Source organism: Haliotis rufescens, unplaced genomic scaffold (genome assembly GCF_023055435.1).
Source record: "Haliotis rufescens isolate VD_foot unplaced genomic scaffold, xgHalRufe1.0.p SCAF_1, whole genome shotgun sequence".
Taxonomy (NCBI): domain Eukaryota; kingdom Metazoa; phylum Mollusca; class Gastropoda; order Lepetellida; family Haliotidae; genus Haliotis; species Haliotis rufescens.
Genome location: NW_025963779.1, coordinates 66,471,527 through 66,490,362, shown reverse-complemented (window position 1 = coordinate 66,490,362; position 18,836 = coordinate 66,471,527). Strand labels below are relative to the sequence as shown.

Here is an 18,836-nt window from a genome sequence, read left to right as displayed (position 1 = left end):
CAGCATATGCAGTCTACCTGTTTCAGAATTAACACCACCACCATTTATCTCCCTTTGGCAGATAGCTCCTGGTTCACATCTTCTCAGGCTTTGAGATGCTGAGTTACCCAGGCTGTTTGAGTAAACCTCCTAATGAAGGCTGTTATCATCGTATAGCTACAGAGCCTACATAAACAAGCAGTTGATGATGTAGATAACAGGCATGGATGGTGGTTTGGGACTATTGCTAGGGATTGTTTTCCAGAAGGCCACCAAACATGGAGGAACACTTGGTCAGCCATGTTTGAAGGGGGGAAGGGCATGAGTCTTCTATGAGGGGGGGGGGGGGGGGGGGACAGGAAATGGAGTTGGGGGAGATTTCTGTAGAACTGAAGTAGGAGAGACACAGGCACAGGAAACATATTGGTAACCATTAGACTTGGCCTTTTTTGTGTTTGCTGCCGACATCTTAGTTATTTCAGAAGTTGACCGTAAGATATAATGGAATGATGATTATGGTCAGATGATGATGATGATGATGATGAAAATTCGGGCTGAGCCTGTACATCATGGTACTGGTTTAGGTGGGGGTGTCAGGCTGGGGATGTGAGGGTGAGAGTGAGAGGAAGGGTGTGTGTGGTGGTTCAGGAATCCATTAGGTTTCCAGTGCTCTATGTTTGTCTGAGAGATTGGCATGACGATTCCTCAGTGTATACCTACAAATATTTTCAGGTATTTGCGAAAAGGGTATATCATGAAATTATTGCATCTCCAACTGCAAGTAATGAGCCCTGTCCTGGCAGGTAGCCCTAGAGCTCCACGATGTAGTATAGGGTGATATCAGTTTGAGTGATAAATACCATTTGCTTTCTTCACATACTAACTTCACCTGCTTGACATGTGATCTAACTTCCTTGAAATTTAAAGCAGGAAAAGACTGACCAAGGCTGTACCTAATCCAGGTGTTGTGAGATGATTTGGCATAGTTTTTTGGCCGTAAATGAGCAATGGTACGTATTTACCACGACTGCTGTTGCTTAGCCTGTCATACAAACCCTGAAACAAATATACCCAGTACAGCCCATACAAGTCTATAATGTTTGGCAAGTCTAGAATAATGCAGTATGAAAATGAAGAAAGTCTCTGGTCTCCTTTTTATTATATTTCATAACTATAATTTACCAACTGTTTTTTTCTGTAAAATATGTTCAGAGACTAGATGTTAGTCTAGCTGTTGCTGTACTGGACATGTTCACTAGGTTGGTGAGCAGTCTTTTGCTTAAAAATAATAAGACTGTTTGACAAGGTTATCAAGAACAAAGACCCCATCATACATATCATAACAAGTTGATCAACATGTGTAAAAACTGACACAGTTGGTGTGGGACTTGGTAAGAAGCACCGTGTAAATCTAGATCTCAATTACATTGTTTATTGCGAGCTCTGTTATATATGTCATTGCACACTCCAATGTACAGTGAACCTGACGTGATAGTATTCTTCAGTATGTCCAGATATGAATGCGAGCAAGGGATATTAATTTCATGATTAGCAGTATCTCCCCCTGCTTGGGCAGGTGACTTGTCACTTTTCTGCCGATATTGATTGGACATTGCCAATTTGAACTCATTTTACAAGAAGTACTGCTCACATGAACATCTCACATTTGTTTTCCTATGCTGAAAGACCTTGGGTCAAAATTGAAAGTTTCCTCTGTGGTTTTGAAAATTCTAATTTCCATGGTAACTAATAATCTTTATCATGCAATTGGTTACTCTTCTGACTTTGATGGGTTTGAATCAAATCAGGTTACTTTGCTGGAAATAAAACCAGAACTAAACAGAACAAGGCCAATTCTATTTAATCCACGTGGCTGCACTAATCATTGTGGTAGAATATTGTGTGAGGCAGCCTTCTCCATTTCATCGGGGGCATGGGTGGCCCAGTCGTCTAAGGTGCCGCGATTCGCTGGGCAGAGTTGCGTCCCTTGGGCACGCCAGAAACCTATGATTGTGGGTTCGAATCCCAGTTCAGCCCGATTATATTTCTTGGTTTGTCAGCACCATACCCATGGGTTTCACCGAAGTGGTAAATGTCTGAGACCTGCATCATTTCGGGCTTTCCTTCCACATTAGGCTGACACTTAAGCTCACACACTCAATTCTCTATTCCATCACTGCCCTTCAGGGATTAATACTTTCCACATGGGAGAGCATTGACTTCTTTTTGACTTGGGATGGGGTGGGGTGGGGTGGTGGTGGTGGTGGTGGTGGGGAGTCGCCAGTTACATGTTAGTCATGTTATGATATTTGTTTACCAGTACTGGTTTGTCTTTAAGGGGAGATAAGCATGGAGGAATGATAACCCTTATTGTTTTTGTCAAATATCTTGCTGTGGTCATTGCTGGCAAGACCACCAGTCAGAGACGTTGGTTGTCACTAGGGTGGCCTGCTTAATGGAACTGAAGAGCTCGTCTGAGACTTGTCTGTCATCAACATGGCCTAGCTACAGTCCCAGTTGTGGTGCTTTCATGGAGGTGTAAAGTTTTTTCTACTTAATATTGGGATGTAGTCACCTATCTAGGCTGAAATGTCAGATTATATTCTTTCTAAACTTGGCTCTGAAATACCAAGATTTGTGAATACTAGATATATGTTATTTTTTGCCTTGTGAAATAACAAAAGAAGATAGGAAGTTTGTAAATGTTCATTGAAGTCCCATTACATCATGAGAAAATAGCATAACTTCAGTGAACAGATAGGTGTTGTTGCCAAGATGCTGTCTGTTTACAGATAAATTATTATAGTTTTTATCGAGAATGAAGTTAAAAATAAAGACCATGTTAGATTAATCTTGCCAAATACCATTTTCATCTGATTATGAAACTATCTTCTTTGTTAGGTTACTGGAAAAATGGGCTTGCTCTTTGACAAAAATAGCCATATCCTCAAAAGTGAATGTACATTATCAGGATGTGATTGTTGTACATTATCAAGATGTGATGGTTGTACATTATCAGGATGTGATGGTTGTACATTCTCAGGATGTGATTGTTGTACATTATCAGGATGTGATGGTTGTACATTGTCAGGATGTGTTAGTTGTACATTGTCAGGATGTGTTGGTTGTACATTATCAGGATGTGATGGTTGTACATTGTCAGGATATGATGGTTGTACATTATCAGGATGTGATGGTTGTACATTGTCAGGATGTAATGGTTGTACATTGTCAGGATGTGATGGTTGTACATTGTCAGGATATGATGGTTGTACATTATCAGGATGTGATGGTTGTACATTGTCAGGATGTGATGGTTGTACATTATCAGGATGTGATGGTTGTACATTGTCAGGATGTGATGGTTGTACATTATCAGGATATGATGGTACTGTTCTATCCCTATACTGTAGTGTCATATCTTGTATGTGTACTATAAAGTATTGAAGGTGTCACAGAAGGCATTGAAACGGCCTTGTAATGTCTTGAAGATGTCTTATTGGCATTTTTTGTGATTCCATCTTGTAATGTCTTGGAAGATGTCTTTTCGGTCTCTTGTGGGGTATCCTTTTGATCCCTTGTGATAAACCTGTATGCATTCAGGTTTCATGATGACTAAATAAGAAATTCCATAGTCTTAATTCAAATACAAACATGGCTTATATAAACGAACCTGGTTTGATGAAGAAGTCTTGCTAAGAGATAATTCTGATGGGATTCTGATCATGATAAGTTGATTTGATTAACAAGAGTGCATGCTCCTGGTACATGTCATTCCACAGGCACTGACCCCAATGTTGCAACATTAGAACAGTTACAATGAGACACTAGAATCTAGTAAAACCACTTGTTGGTATAAAGGGAAGCCAACCCTGCTGCAGAAGTGTTCTTATATGGGGAAGCATGCCACCCACTGCTACTACTACCAGCTGTCAATATGCTGTGTGAGCATGTCCTTCCTTAATGGTTAAACCAGGTATTGATATACAAGGTTATCCTGCCCTGTGCTCACAGTGATGTTGAGGTGATATACAAGGTTATCCTGCCCTGTGCCAACAGTGTCAACAAGTGGTGATATACAAGTCATCCTGCCCTGTGCAAACAGAGACACCAGGTGGTGATATACAAGTTATCCCGCACTGTGCTGACAGTGACACCAGGTGGTGATATACAAGTCATCCTACCCTGTGCTAATGGAGACACCAGGTGGTGATATACAAGTCATCCCTCCATGTGCTAACAGTGACACCAGGTGGTGATATACAAGTTATCCCGCACTGTGCTGACAGTGACACCAGGTGGTGATATACAAGTCATCCTGCCCTGTGCTAACAGTGACACCAGGTGGTGATATACAAGTCATCCTACCCTGTGCTAATGGAGACACCAGGTGGTGATATACAAGTCATCCCTCCATGTGCTAACAGTGACACCAGGTGGTGATATACAAGTCTTCCTGCCCTGTGCAAACAGTGACACCAGGTGGTGATATACAAGTCATCCTGCCCTGTGCCAACAGTGACACCAGGTGGTTATATACAAGTCATCCTGCCATGTGCTAACAGTGACACCAGGTGGTTATATACAAGTCATCCTGCCATGTGCTAACAGTGACACCAGCTGGTTATATACAAGTCATCCTGCCATGTGCTAACAGTGACACCAGGTGGTTATATACAAGTCATCCTGCCATGTGCTAACAGTGACACCAGGTGGTGATATACAAGGTTATCCTACCCTGTGCAAACAGTGACACCAGGTGGTCATATACAAGTCATCCTGCAATGTGCTAACAGTGACACCAGGTGGTGATATACAAGACTGTCTTCCCTACCAGTGACTCCAGATACAAAGTACATGTGCCCTTTCCTAAAGTGATGCCAGATGTTGATACACACACAAAGTTATCATGACCTGAGGTAACAGTGACTCCAGGTGTGAAATTCCACAGAAAGTGTATTCATGTCATACTAAGAAGTATGATGGCAGAAGTCTTGCATATTATCTGGTGCAGTTTTAAGTTGATGCATTTCCTATACAGATGCAGCTGCAGGAAGAAGCTGGATTTGTAGGATTTGTGAAAAAGAATATCATATAAAGAACAACAACGCTGAGGTGAAAGGCCTCTCGAGGTTATTTCGCACAGAATTGTCTTGGTAAATGTTAGAGAGGGATTCTTCGGCAAGTGCCCAAATATCGCACACCTGCTGTAGCCGAAACAGGAAATAGGAAGCAGATCGAAGTCGTGGCAGAGTTAGGGGAGGTAATCCTCTGTTGGAGTATTGCCAGGCTGGGTGTTACGGGATTTAGCAGCTAAGGCCTGTGATTAGAGGGGTGTTTAAACATATTTTCTCACCACAAAAGAGATTGTTGAGATAAAAGTACATGATTATTGACTTGTTCTAATTAGTGGAAAATATTTTGTAAATCTGGATAAATATACTAAAAAAAGATACACAATGACAGGGAAAATATTGCCATGTAATACTTGATTGGTTGAACCGTGAAATTAATTTGTAGGTAATGTATGATGACATTTTCCAAGTAGAGAGAGATTGTTTACATTGTTTATGGAGTTTTGAAGTTTGGAAAAAAATATTATCGGTTGAACAGTTTGTGGATCCATGTTGTCCTAAGCATATCTAGTATATATGGAGGAGGTTTTGATACTGGAGTGTGCCTCCATCATTGCTATCTCAAACCCCGAAGTGATTTGGCTTGTTCTTGATGCCTAGTAGACATGATTTGCATTACCTAAATTATCTCGGGCTTACAAAGATGTCATGCTAATCCTTGTGTTAGATAATACACCGCATGATGGAGAGAGCAGATCTAAAGGACTTCTTCCATATAGTACAGTGTATAGTGAACTTGCACTTGATGGCATTTACCTTGTTCATGATTTGTGAAGCTCATTCTTTGTTGTACTGTTGGTATTTGCTGAAAGATGTATTAAGCCATTCTCACTCACTCTGCAGTAAAGGATAGGTGGGTAGATGCGTGAGTGAGTATGGTGTTACACTTTTAGCAATATTCCACCAATATCACTGTGGGGGACCCCGGAAATGGGCTTAGCACATTGTATTTCTGTGGGGAAGAAAACCAGGGCTTACGGCACGAAGATTGAACACTTTAACCACAAGGCTTCCCCATGAAGATTGAACACTTTAACCACAAGGCTTCCCCACGAAGATTGAACACTTTAACCTCAAGGCTTCTCCACTAGGTGGGTAGATGACATGAATGAGGGAAAGATGAGATGGCTAAAAGTAGGAGAGAGTACATTCGTGTACATACTTAACCCATTTTGCAATCTCCATCCCCCTTGTAACCCAGTTGGTCATGTATGCATGGGGCTGTACCCAGAAGAAGAAGAAGAGGAATATATCGTACATATACAAAACATGAACATGACTAGTTATAATATTGTGTATTGTGTATGGATTTGTTGAAGGTTTTGTGTTTTGATTATGAAAGAAAAGATAAACATTGAAAAGAAACAGTAGGGAGGGAATGGACAGGAAGAGGTAGTAAAGGGAGAACATCAAGAGAGGCTTAAGGAAAAAGGAGAATGTTGGAATAAAAAATACCCTAGAGATTTCTAGAGACGTGGACAGAATTTAGTTAAGGAAGAGGAAAAAGAGGGGACTTTCCTGGTGAGCTTTGAAAGAGAGGGTGAGAGAGATAAAGAGGGAGAGGGTGAGGAAGAGAAAAGAAGGAAAAGCAGGCATAGAGGGACGGCTCTACGGATAGCTATGAGAGAGATTTGGGAGAGGGAGAAGAGAGAGCTGATCAGTTGATGATATTTCAGGTGTTCGCATGAGGAGGTAGAGAGATGTAACACAATAGTGCAGAGATTCCCTCCGTCCCATACTTCAAAGCTTGTGTCTAAACATCAACAAATGTACCTCTTCCATAGCATGTCTGTGGTGAGCCAGGGTTTGTGTTTCCCAGGGGACCAGCTAGTAGACCAGACCAGGGGGTGGCGGGGACCTGGTGCTGGAGGTACCAGTCTCTAGGCCCTGCAGTCTGCTGTGTTGGTGGAAGATGAACTCCAGTCCACTGGTCACAGACAAATAACTAGACTAACGTCTAGTCTCTGAAATGAACATATCGTACAGAAAAAACAGTTGTTCAATTATCTTAATAAAAATATTATGAAAGGGAGCCCAGAGACTCTCTTCATTCCTGATACTGCAGTAATCTAGACTTGCAAAACATTAGACTTGCATGGGCTGTATTTGATATATATTTGTATCAGGGTCTGTAAGACAGACTAACGAATAACAACAAAACCAGCTGGTGTTAACAGATTCAATTATTAAATGAGCCGGTGCCAATATAATTGTTCATTTGTGAACAGCCAGAAAAATATGATATATAAACATCTGTTCTGTTGACTTTGGTATCATGATCCTTCACAACTTATTGTGTTAAATGTTATGTAAGCGATGTGATGAAGTTTTTAGCTGTTTCTCGGCAAGTTCTTGTTTCCTTGATTGTGTATTTGAATTTTTGTATATGATGACATATTTCTAAGTTGTATATTGAAACTTTGTAGAAGTCAGAGTGACCTGGTTCTCTTGGTCAAGGTCAACTGTGGCTTTAGTGCAAACGTAGGCAGTTGTCAGGAGGAGTTTGAGGAAGGTTGTCAGGATTGTTTGAGGACAGTTGTTGGGAGGGGTTAGAAGGAGGGATTTGAGAGGGGTTGTGAGGGAGGTTGGAAGGAGGGGTTTGAGGGAGGTTGTGAGGAAAACATTTGAAGAGGATCCTGAGCAGGTTGTAAGAAGAAGGCTGTTATGTGTGTGGGGGTGTGGGGTGTGGGGTGGGAGGGCGTTGAAGAGTCGGCAAGTTGATAATCAAGCTCTCACACAGTGATATTGTGGAAAATATCCCCCATATCCTGCCAATCCTGCATTTTCAGCATGAACCACATACAGCATTCTATATGTAGCAGCCCAGATGTTTATGACATTTTCAGATTTGTAATAAGTTTGGGGTAGACCTTTATTTATGTCAAATACAGCAGGCATGTGTTAATGTGTAGGTATATGTGTTTGGATATATTGGTTTGTTGAAACTGTTCTGTAAATACCATGAACTATAATAATAATAATCCATTTATATGGCGCCGTACTCCATGCATAAGCATGCTCTATGCTCCTAGACATTATTGCTGCAGTAATCTTGTTTGTGAGAATTGTGATGCATTCCAACAAGGGCAGCGTTAGGCGCCATGTGTGTATCCAAGGTTGTTTACGAGAGATTGTTTCTGTTGTATGAAATGCTATATGGGGGTTAGGAGGTTGGTGGAGATTCTGGAAAGAGGATGTCATTATGTTGGCTGACCTAATTACTTGGCACCCAGTGAGTACTCGATATATACTGCTCAAAAGAAGTTAAAGGCCACACAGTTCTTTCGTATTACTATAGTTAATCTGTCATGCCATGACAGATTAACTGTAGTAATATGAAAACATTGGTGTTCTTTTACTTCTTTTGAGTAATATACTTTTGTGTTCCTAACAACACAATAATCAAAATGTCTATTTAAAAGAAATATATCAGAAAAAAAGAAGGAACAGCTATAAGGAATTCAGGAAACTAAGAGGAAACATGACAGATATATTATTTCAGGGTAAGCTCAAATGTAATAATTTCAAGGAATAAACAGTCTGTGCCAAATACTTTGAAGTCTCACTTGCCTGTATTATTTACAGTAGATTTTAGTATATGGACTAGAATATGCTGATCTTTCTAGAGCATCAGAGAGTTTGCTAGACATGGGTTTCATTTAGAGGCTAAAATTACAGACTGATAAATGATGGTTGAAATGTAGATTATGAACTGAAGTTTTGTGTCTGATTTAAACATGTTTATAGTTAAAGAGCTAGACTGTACTCTGACATGGCACATGGCCAAACTTCAAATTAAAAAAGAAATATTTAACATGATTTAAAGTACTTTGATCATAAAATACTGCCAGTTTTTATGATGTCATTTTCTGACGTATTGTCCCATTGCAGTAGAGGGTTTGCATCTGAAGATCAAATAGACCTTTGTGTGTTGTGGCTGTGTTGGCATGGAGAGTGATTATGATTGATACATACATATGGCTTAGCAAACATGGCTGACATTTGTATGTTGTATGAGCTACCATGTCATCTTGGAGAGAAAGCTTTCAAGTTACATTGTGTGATTAAAGCCTTTAAAAAGAACATCTCATGCTGATGGAGCCTGCCAATGGGTAGTCAGGTTATAAGGTAGGGCTGGGATGAGTCCAAATTTACTACCTGGGTACCCGCCACGCTATTACCCGGCCCTACCCGGATACCTGCTATAGGTCTCAAGTGTTGGGTACAAAATGTCCGAATGGGAATTGTTTTACCGCAGCCCTGGCAAAAACTATTTAGATACATGTATAAAACAATCTGATCATGTATAATCTGCAGTTGATAGACGCTTTATCCTTACTTGAACATATAAAAGTCAGAACGGATGCCTGCATAGTGAGAAAGAAATGTGAACATTAGCTATGCTTGTAGTGTAACCATTGAGGTTTATTGTTAATGTCATTAAACAGTATGTCACGTGACTAACCACGGGTCCGGGTAGTCATGTGGGTACCCGGGTCCTACTCAGGACCCACCCTACCTGAGTACCCGAGTTACCCGTCCCAGCCCTAGTATAAGGATGCCAACCCATATGGCCAACACTGATGTGGCTATGTCAGTTTGGTCTCACCCACTATGGGATTAGATCTGAACTCTTTGGATAACCAGATTGGTGCCTACAGCCCTGTATTGACTGTTTTGTTTGTTGTTTCAGGATGTAAGAAGGGATACGCTCGCCCGCTTCAGCTCATCTTGCCCATCACTTGATATTCAAGGTCGTGGGTCACCGCTATCCCCCATAGATGAAGCAGGTATGTACTTGTGGATGTTCAGGTTAACACTTGCCTTGCCTTTGGGTGTGTTTGTGATGGGTGCCATTGGAAGGGCAGGATACGCTTACCTTTTCGCGAACACCTGGTGTCATCACTTTTATGGTGATTCATATTTTTATGATATATTTGGAGGTGTACAAGGTTATGCTTTTATTTTTTTAACAGGAGATGAAACTCGTCATGTTACACTTAAAGGGTCATTACATTAACTTTACATGGGTGTTTCTTCATATTTCCTTTGAATATCAGGGAACTGGTGGCCCAGTCATCTAGAACACAGTGTCGCATCCCTTAGTTGGGTCAGGATCCTGTGATAGTAGGTTTGGATCCCAGATTTGCCCTAATGATGATTCTTGGTTTGTCAGCACCAGACCTGTGCTGGTAGGTTTCACCAAGCTGCTTATAAAATGTCTAAAATTCGTGTCACTGTGGCTTTTCTCCCACATTGAGCTGACACAGCTGAAATAATGTTCACTGATGCCATGCTATGCTTTCACATGAAGTCGACATTGTTACAGTCAACTGATATTAGAAGCCTTTACAGCCCACTCTTTCCTAAACAGTTAATTGAACGTTGTCACTTGCTATGTTATTCTTGGACAGTGTCAAGTTTCAACTTAATTTGAAAGGGAGAAGAAATCTGTGTCTGGAGGAAATAAGTTGTTTGTAACTGAGTGGGTGAGTGAGTGAGTGAGTGAGTGAGTGAGGTTGGTGTCAGTGAGTGAGTGAGGTGGGTGTGAGTGAGTGAGTGAGTCAGTGAATGAGGTGGGTGTCAGTGACTGAGTTGGATGGGTGAGTGAGTGAGTGAGGTGGGTGTGAATGAATGAATGAATGAATGAATGAATGAATGAATGAATGAATGAATGAGGTTGGTGTCAGTGACTGAGTGAGTGAGTTTAATGCTGATTTCAACAGTATTTCACTTATATTACAGCATGTCGTCTAGGAGTGTTAGGACAGCCAGAAGTGATGTACCTCATTAACTTGTCATGGTAGTTTCATGTGTCCAGTCAACAATCCATGTTAGTCATGATGGGAATACATGACATGTGAAGCAAGGCTTGGATGTGGTCAGGATAAATAAATGGCTGGCCCAAATATGCTGAGACACAAAAAAATTAGAATTGTTTTTAATCAGAAACAGATATTGGAGGCTGTTAATGTACACATGTGCAATGATATTAGCCCTTCAGCTTTCTCTCTTTCATGCTTATTTAAGAGTAATTGCCAAAATAATTTCATAGATAATTGGAGTGGATTAGTTTGAAAACGAGGGCAATGCTTTTCATGGGAAGTGCAGATTTAGTGCAAGATATCTGAATTTGTGATGTGAAAAGTGATTATATTTTGAGAAAGATTGAATGACAAGTGTTTTCTTGATGCAAAACAGGACCAGTACTGTATGCAGTGGCAGTTCCTGCCATCGGCGTAAAATTTGATAATCATTTGCTAATAATAAAGATGAAAACATGTAGTTTTATTCTGTTAAGTGATTTAGAAAGGGTGTGAAATCAAAAGTGTTTTAAAAAGGCATGTCCAATTGCCTTGGGAATCAAGCATTTCAGCTTAGCCTTCTAAAAGGCAATTATTGTCAGATCAAAGCTTTTGCAACTGTTCAAGAAATCCATTACAAATACTTCCATTGGTGTTTAGAATGAGACCTAATTAACTTGATTCCGACACTGAAAATATTTTGTCCATATGAACCTACCACTTTTTAAAGGTCACTGTGATATAATTATACAAAGGCTAAACCCCCAAAGATTTCCGAAATTCTCAGTACATGCAAATGCAAACATTTTAAGAGTTTCAATTTTCAGTTCACTAGGATTACATTGTTGCTGAATGTTGCTCTTCCTCAGTTAACTCAGGTTGAACCTGTCTGATCCACCGGTTGCTGCAAAGGGTGAAATCTGGCAGCATCCCACTCACAGTGGGAAGATTTGCCAATTCCGTCCTCTCAAATAAAGAAGTTAGGCCTTTCGTCCTTCAGTTCAACTTTGGAATTTCTTTTATTTGCTTCAGATTTTAAAAAAATGTGTTTAAATTCATCATGGACCTAAAGAAGTGAAAGGTCAAAGATTAATCAGGTGTTGATTGGAGAAAGATAGGCAAGTGACTTTTTAAATGTTTCAAGGGGCATCAGGAAAGGTGTATTGACATAGCCAATCAAACATTCCGCCCACTTCCATAACATTGGTTTTGTCGGCTTGGATATTACGGTACACAAAAGCTCAGGATGGCAACCTAGTCAGGATGAACATGATGCTCATGAGGCTCGCTAACGATTGGTTCATGTCAACTTCCACTGATCGGCAGTCGAGTGGAGGGCGACCAGACAATATGGTAACATTTACATTGTGTGTAATGTATACCTGTGTGATATGACAATGGAGCTGACATGTGTCCCCAGGCAGAGTGTTTGATGGAGACTCTGGGCTTCTTGTCTGTTGATCATGTTTGTGATCAGTGTATCTTTATGATACTTAAAACAAATGTGAAATGTGACAAGTAACTGACCCGATAAAATGAAACTGAATTCATCTATGGATATCTCTGATGCTTTGGGACAAGATCTTTAATCTCTTTTGTGAATTATGGAGTTCTTTTAAACAGATTTATTCAGTGCCAGGTTTGAAGTGCATACCTTTTCTAGTTGAATTTTCCTGCACCACATGAAGACTTGATAATAAGTGTTTGTGGATTTCTACTGTGAAAGACTTGATGTGAAAGTGTTTGATGTTGTGGATACCAAGACTGTTGCCTGACCGCCATGTTAGAAACGCATCCCCGTGCTATGCAAGTTCTGCTTCCCTACATTGTGTATGATTGTTCGTGTATTGTTGTAGATCATCACAAGTCTATGCTGGACTTGGCACAGGAGGTGGGCCCATCCAGTCACCTTACGTCCGAGGCATCACCTTCAGCATTCTCCAGTCATCATTCCGCATCCACTGACGCTGACGGTCTAGGTGATCGCAACATCCGTATCTGCGTAAACGGAGTCACCGTAGACAGCTCAACAGACATCCCAGACCCTCTTTACATGAGGCAGTATGTGCAGCCCGACTTCACTGTCGTCGATGATGTTGAAGGTTCTGGTCCAGGGGGAATACGTCGTCGTAGTTGGTGTAACGAAGTGGTAACCCAAACCCGAAATCCAAGGGAGACAACTCGAGCTAGGATGCTCGCTATGACAGGAAAAAGGTATATTTTTCTTTTCAAAATATAATTCTAAGTGTATCTGTATCTGTATCGGGGTGGTTTGGTAGGCTGGAGGTTAAACCGTTTGCTCGTCACGTCGAAGACCCGGGTTCGATTCCCGACATGGGTACAATGTGTGAAGCCCATTTCTGGTGTCTCCCACCCTGATATTGCTGGAATATTGCTAAAAGCGACATAAAATCAAACTCATTTATCTGTATCTGTATGATAACTGCTTGGTGGAAACATCTAATAGAAATAATCAGCAGGCAACTAATTTCCATGATAAGCAAAATATTGGTCACAACAATTGTCCAATGATCCCCTCCATGAAGATTCTGGGTTAAATTGGTCATTAGCAACCTATGCTGTTCGTAAGGGGCAACTAAGTGGATTAGGGTTCACAGTCGACAATGCACTGTAGTTAAGCTACAAAATGTATCTGTATGCTTCATATATGTTCAGTATGTGTGGTCCCTAACTTTTTTTGAGCAGTATAGTGCAGAACGCCACCTATTAATGTTCAGACTACATATATGCCATGTCCTCAACTCGTAATGTTGACCACGGGTTCCCAGTCGTCTAAGGCGCCACGATTTGCTGTGCAGAGTTGCGTCCCTTGGGCACGCCAGAAACCTATGATTGTGGGTTCGAATCCCGGTTCGCCCCGATTATGTTTCTAGGTTTGTCAGCACCATACCCGTGCTCGTGGGTTTCACCGAAATGGTAAACGCCTGAGACCTGCATCACTTCGGGCTTTCCTCCCACATTAAGCTGACACGCCGTGATATAACTGGAATACTGTTAAAAGCGGCCTTAAACCCAACTTACTCACTCACTCACGTAATGTTGACCAGTTTGTCAACCATCTGCACAGAATTTACACAAATTGTGGAATGAATTTGTATTTATATCATAGGGGTACAGATAGTTGAAATTATTTTCATTAGTTTTCACTAAGCACTAAGCTTCCTGCTGAATGTCTTCTTATTCCATTGTATTGTTGTTTGTGAAGAGGCTCGGTATACATGATGTCTTACATTGTTCAGGACATCACAAATGATTTTATGTGGTGGTCTGAGAACAGAAACCCACAAGGCTGAAAACTTACAAAATTAATTCACTCAGGATAGATAACCCAGGCCATGATGAGTGTAACCATTAATTGTACAGATAACCAGCTGTTTGCTTCTAGCATGGAGAATATATGTGACCATTTGTTAGGGTATTTATGTGGTCTGATTAGGTATAATAGCTCTGTTACATGGTCCTCCCTGAAGATCGGGGTTAGAATTGGTCTTTAGCAACCCATACATGTCATTAGAGGCGACTTTACTTGTCGTAAGGGGTGATTAACGGGATCAGGTGGTCAGGCTAGCTGACTTAGTTGATTCATGTCATCGTGTCCTGATTGCTTAGATCCTTGCTCATGATGTCAATCACTGGATTGTCTGGTCCAGACTTGATTACTCACAGACCGCCAATATAGAGCTAGGTGGAATATTGCTGAGTGTGGCGTTAACAACCAAACAAACAGTTAGTTAGTCTTGTCTTACAATTGCAGGTATGTAACATACTAATGTTTAGTTTCTGAAAATATGTTTGAAACAAACAACTCCATTTGAATTGAAAAGGAGCCCCATTGAGATGGGAGATTCAGCCTGAACCTGTGGAAAAATCTAGACTTGCTTCATTTTGGGCTATAGAATTACAGTAAGGGCATGGCTGAAGGGAAAATAATATTGTTCAGGGACATAGTCGTACTAGTATGTAACTATACTTACCTTTAGATTTTCCTATATATTTCAGATCACAATAGCAGATGTTCTTGACATTTGATTGATAGAAATTAAGTGTAAAAGTTATTCCCTACTGTCAATCTGCTATCTAAGAAAAACTATAATGTTGGGGTTTTAGGAAGAGAAAAACTGATCTAAATAATAACATTGCATTAATGATTAAAGGAATAAATTGCAATTAATTTAAATATTTAAAAAACTGAAAAAAAAACATCCTCACACATTTATAAGTCAAATGTAAGGTCATATTCTCCACTTAAGTATGTCTATATGAAGAAGCCATGATAGAGATGTTTCAGAATAACGAACAGATCATAAATATCTAGAACAACAGTTGAGATAAAATCAAGAAAAACAGATAGTACAGAAAATGACACCTGCATCTGTTGGGTCAGATAATGTCATCGTGAGTGTAACAGTGTTATAATTGGATGTTTGAGAGTGTCCTGAACGAGTAACCATAGTAATTAATCCACAGAATAAAACTTGACCAAACGGCAGTATATGCCCAGTCATTATTTGGTCACAGATCCGTTACCACCGTGTTGTTCCTGGGTGAAGGTTGGCTGCACACATACTCTCCTAATTGTCAATTAGCGTGGAAAGTGACATTTATCCATGACTAAATAATACCCTGACTCCCCGGTATGTGTAGGGGACTTTTTAAGTGTGTCTGTCAGTATTAATCATGTCATCAGATGGTTGCCGGTGCACAAAAAGTTATCAATGCTTCCAGGTGATCAGTTTTCTCAAACAACTCCATCTTCAGTGTGGAGGTCAGAAGTCATTTTCATTCTCGATCCCTAAAATCTGAAAGCATGACATTGATATTGGGCTGCAAAAGTGCCAAGGATTTGTGACAAGTGTTATAATAGGATTAAGGAAGGTTGTATCTACAAGGATGTTTAATTAATGGCTAGTCTGATGGCTCGGACAAGACACTTGACTGTAGTGGTGGGACGATACACCGATGCATCGATGGATCGCGATATTTTTCTTCCCAATACAAGTATTGATCTTAGTCGCACACTCAGTACAAAATATTGATTCATACCTTAAATGTTTACTTAAATTGCTGTTACACCAAACACTAATTAGTAGTGAAAAAGTAAATATTTCAATCTGTTGCGTTATACATAACACTGCCAGCATACTTAACATCAGTGTGCCAGGTATTTGGCCATCCTGTATTGTGATACGTATCGGATCGTGAACAAGGTATAGTGATACATATCGCACAGTTGGTATATCGTCCCAGCCCTACTTGAATGTACCCATTGCGTGAATGTAGTGATTACAGGAACGTTTCATCTGTTCATGAACATGTTGTGTTATCCTTTCCTTTTGTCCTTCATCTTGAATCCCAAAATTCTGAAAATTTCTGTTGTTTAATTTCTCAATCTTAACTTTTGGAGTCTTGTGTATTTTCATAGAAAAAACTTCCTAAGCAATATTTATATTTCCTGTTTTTTATTGTGACACAAATATAATTTGGTCTTTGTATATTTGTACTTCCTAAACAGTTTACTGTTCAAGTAAATGCTGGAGTTTGTGGCTATGTTGGCGTGTTGTGTTGATCCACCTGGAGAAACATGTTTAACATTCTTACTAAATAAATGGATGGGGAAGTAGTGCTTGTTGTGGACACTGGGAATTCAGAGGATTTCCAGGTGGGGTAATTCAGGACCATTTAATAAGAATGAAAATAATGACTGTACGTGTTGATTAGATCAGTATGGTTGATGTCACCATTATTTGATCGGGATGGTTTCATGAAATGGGACCCGTGAAGATCCGGGTTAGAATAGGTCTTCAGCAACCCATGCTTGCTGTAAGAAGCGACTATGCTTGTGGCAAGAGGCAACTAACGGGATCGGAGGGTCAGACTCACTGACTTGGTTGATGACTTGGTCATCGTATCCCAATTGTGTGGATCGATGCTCATAATGTCAATCACTGGATTGTCTGGTCCTGAATTGATTATTTACAGACTGCCATCATATAACAAACAAAATGATGGCTTGGGGTTTCAAATTTCCACAATTTACAGGTAGGAATCAAAGTTTGATACCTCTTAGTGCACAACACACTTGGGTTGGCTCCATGTTACATGACAGAATGACAAAAGAAATGGGAACTGTTTAGTTATAATGGAAATGATTAGTGATGTGTCATTGGTTGAGCCTGATATTTTCATTAGGTTTTAAGTACAATTCAGGTATCAGTGAAGATAGGTTTAATCCGCACCTGCATATATATTTGGTTTACCCAAGCCATGATTTTTACCATAATATGCTTGAACCACTTCACTGAGACACAAGAAAACAGTGTTATCACTATCCCCCTGCCATGGGGCACATTAGAATTTTGTTTGTTCATATAGTAGTGAATATAACTATAAAAATGAGTCCTTTTAAGCCTTAAGATGAGATAGGCATTGAGATAGAGTTATGGCCCTTGCTCCATGCTTTTCAACTTAGTGCCTACTGTGTGAAATGGGGACAGGTTTTCTCAGAAGCTACTGAAGTTACGTGAACGACAGTTTACATGCTTATCTAAGTGCTACTTGTCAAGGCTGAGTTCGAAAATTGATTCTAAAATTAAAATAACATTTTTATTTTTCCAGAGTTACTTCTATTGCAACATAGTTTTGATTTTGAGCATACACAGTTATGGCCCTTGATCTATGTTATTTTACAGAGAGCATAGTGTCTGAAATGGGGACAAGTTTTCTTTGAAACTACTGGAGTTAGCTTATCTAAGAGATACTGAGTTCGAGAATTGGTGCCATAAATTATTTTTTTCCAAAGAAGGGGCCTTTTGTGTGTATTAATTTCACATTTAATCAGTTTTTCTAATGCCATAAAGCGACCCTAGTGCCTATCTTTTCTTAAGGGTCACAATTTAAGTGCAATAATCTTGAATGTGACATAAAACCCCATTTCACCTCACCTCTTCTAAAGGCTTTAGAGGACTCTTTTTTTTTTCATAGTTGATATACACTACTATATGAACAAAATAAACTTCTAATGGGCCCCCTGGTAGGGATAGCGACAACACTTTTTTTGTTCCAACTGACATCCCTAGAGAAAATGAAGCAACCTTTTTTAATGTTTTGTTCTAAAGTACACACAACTATTACATATGTTGTGGTATAAAATTCTACAGTTGGGAGGCTGTCATATAACTTGAATACTGTTCAAAGCAGTGTTAAACCAATTTCACTCACTCACTCACTCACTCACTCACTCACTCACTCACTCACTCACTCACTCTACAGACGGGAAGCATTTTGACTTGGTTAGGATAACATGTCACAGTACATGACAGAGTAGTGCCAAACGTCAAGCCGTCTTGATGTTACAGTTCACACTCTAAGTTTTTGTTCTTCAGATGTTTGGCGTGAAATATATTGCCACACTTGCTGTATATAATATTGGAACACCATCACCACCATCACCACCACCATGACGATGACTACAACAATAATATTAGTACCGCTAAACCCAAACATAATTCCTCCTTTATGAAATCAGCAGACCCTTTATTCCTCCAACCAGCATAGGAGCATGTCTCCAGAATATAGACGTGTCTTGCATTCATTGTAACTTGAGGTATAAGAATACATATTCTTATCTTTCATTTTGATGATCAGTAAAGTTTGATAATATGCAAATCTGTAGGAACAAAAGAGGTTGCTGTGGAAGATAATTTATTAATTATAATATGATTTTTTCATGTTTATGTATAGGGGCATTTTTTTCATATTATTCTTGTTAGTCTGGCTAAGCTCTTGGGTAGCCGATTAAAACACTGGTTCAGCTCACAAATGTTTCACTAACCATTGACATCTTTATTGATGGGTCATTTATTAGCCACATTAGACAGAAAGACAAATCAAACTGTAA

At 39.9% G+C, this 18,836-nt stretch overlaps 1 protein-coding gene and 1 long non-coding RNA gene across 10 annotated transcripts in view; one reads left to right on the top strand and one right to left on the bottom strand.

The window, feature by feature from the left end:
- Positions 1-18,836, top strand: part of LOC124134123 (A-kinase anchor protein 13-like) — a 265,224-nt gene that overhangs the window by 159,746 nt on the left and 86,642 nt on the right. For all 9 annotated transcript variants that reach the window (XM_046498796.2, XM_046498804.2, XM_046498801.2 and 6 more), the window contains 2 exons: positions 9,808-9,904; positions 12,775-13,132. In XM_046498796.2, coding sequence (XP_046354752.2) covers positions 9,808-9,904; positions 12,775-13,132 — 455 coding nt within the window. The remainder of the gene's footprint in view (positions 1-9,807; positions 9,905-12,774; positions 13,133-18,836) is intronic.
- LOC124134125 overlaps positions 1-18,836 on the bottom strand; it is a 42,296-nt gene that overhangs the window by 4,468 nt on the left and 18,992 nt on the right. The window contains exon 2 of the long non-coding RNA XR_006861061.2: positions 6,888-7,078. This is a non-coding gene — a long non-coding RNA (uncharacterized LOC124134125). The remainder of the gene's footprint in view (positions 1-6,887; positions 7,079-18,836) is intronic.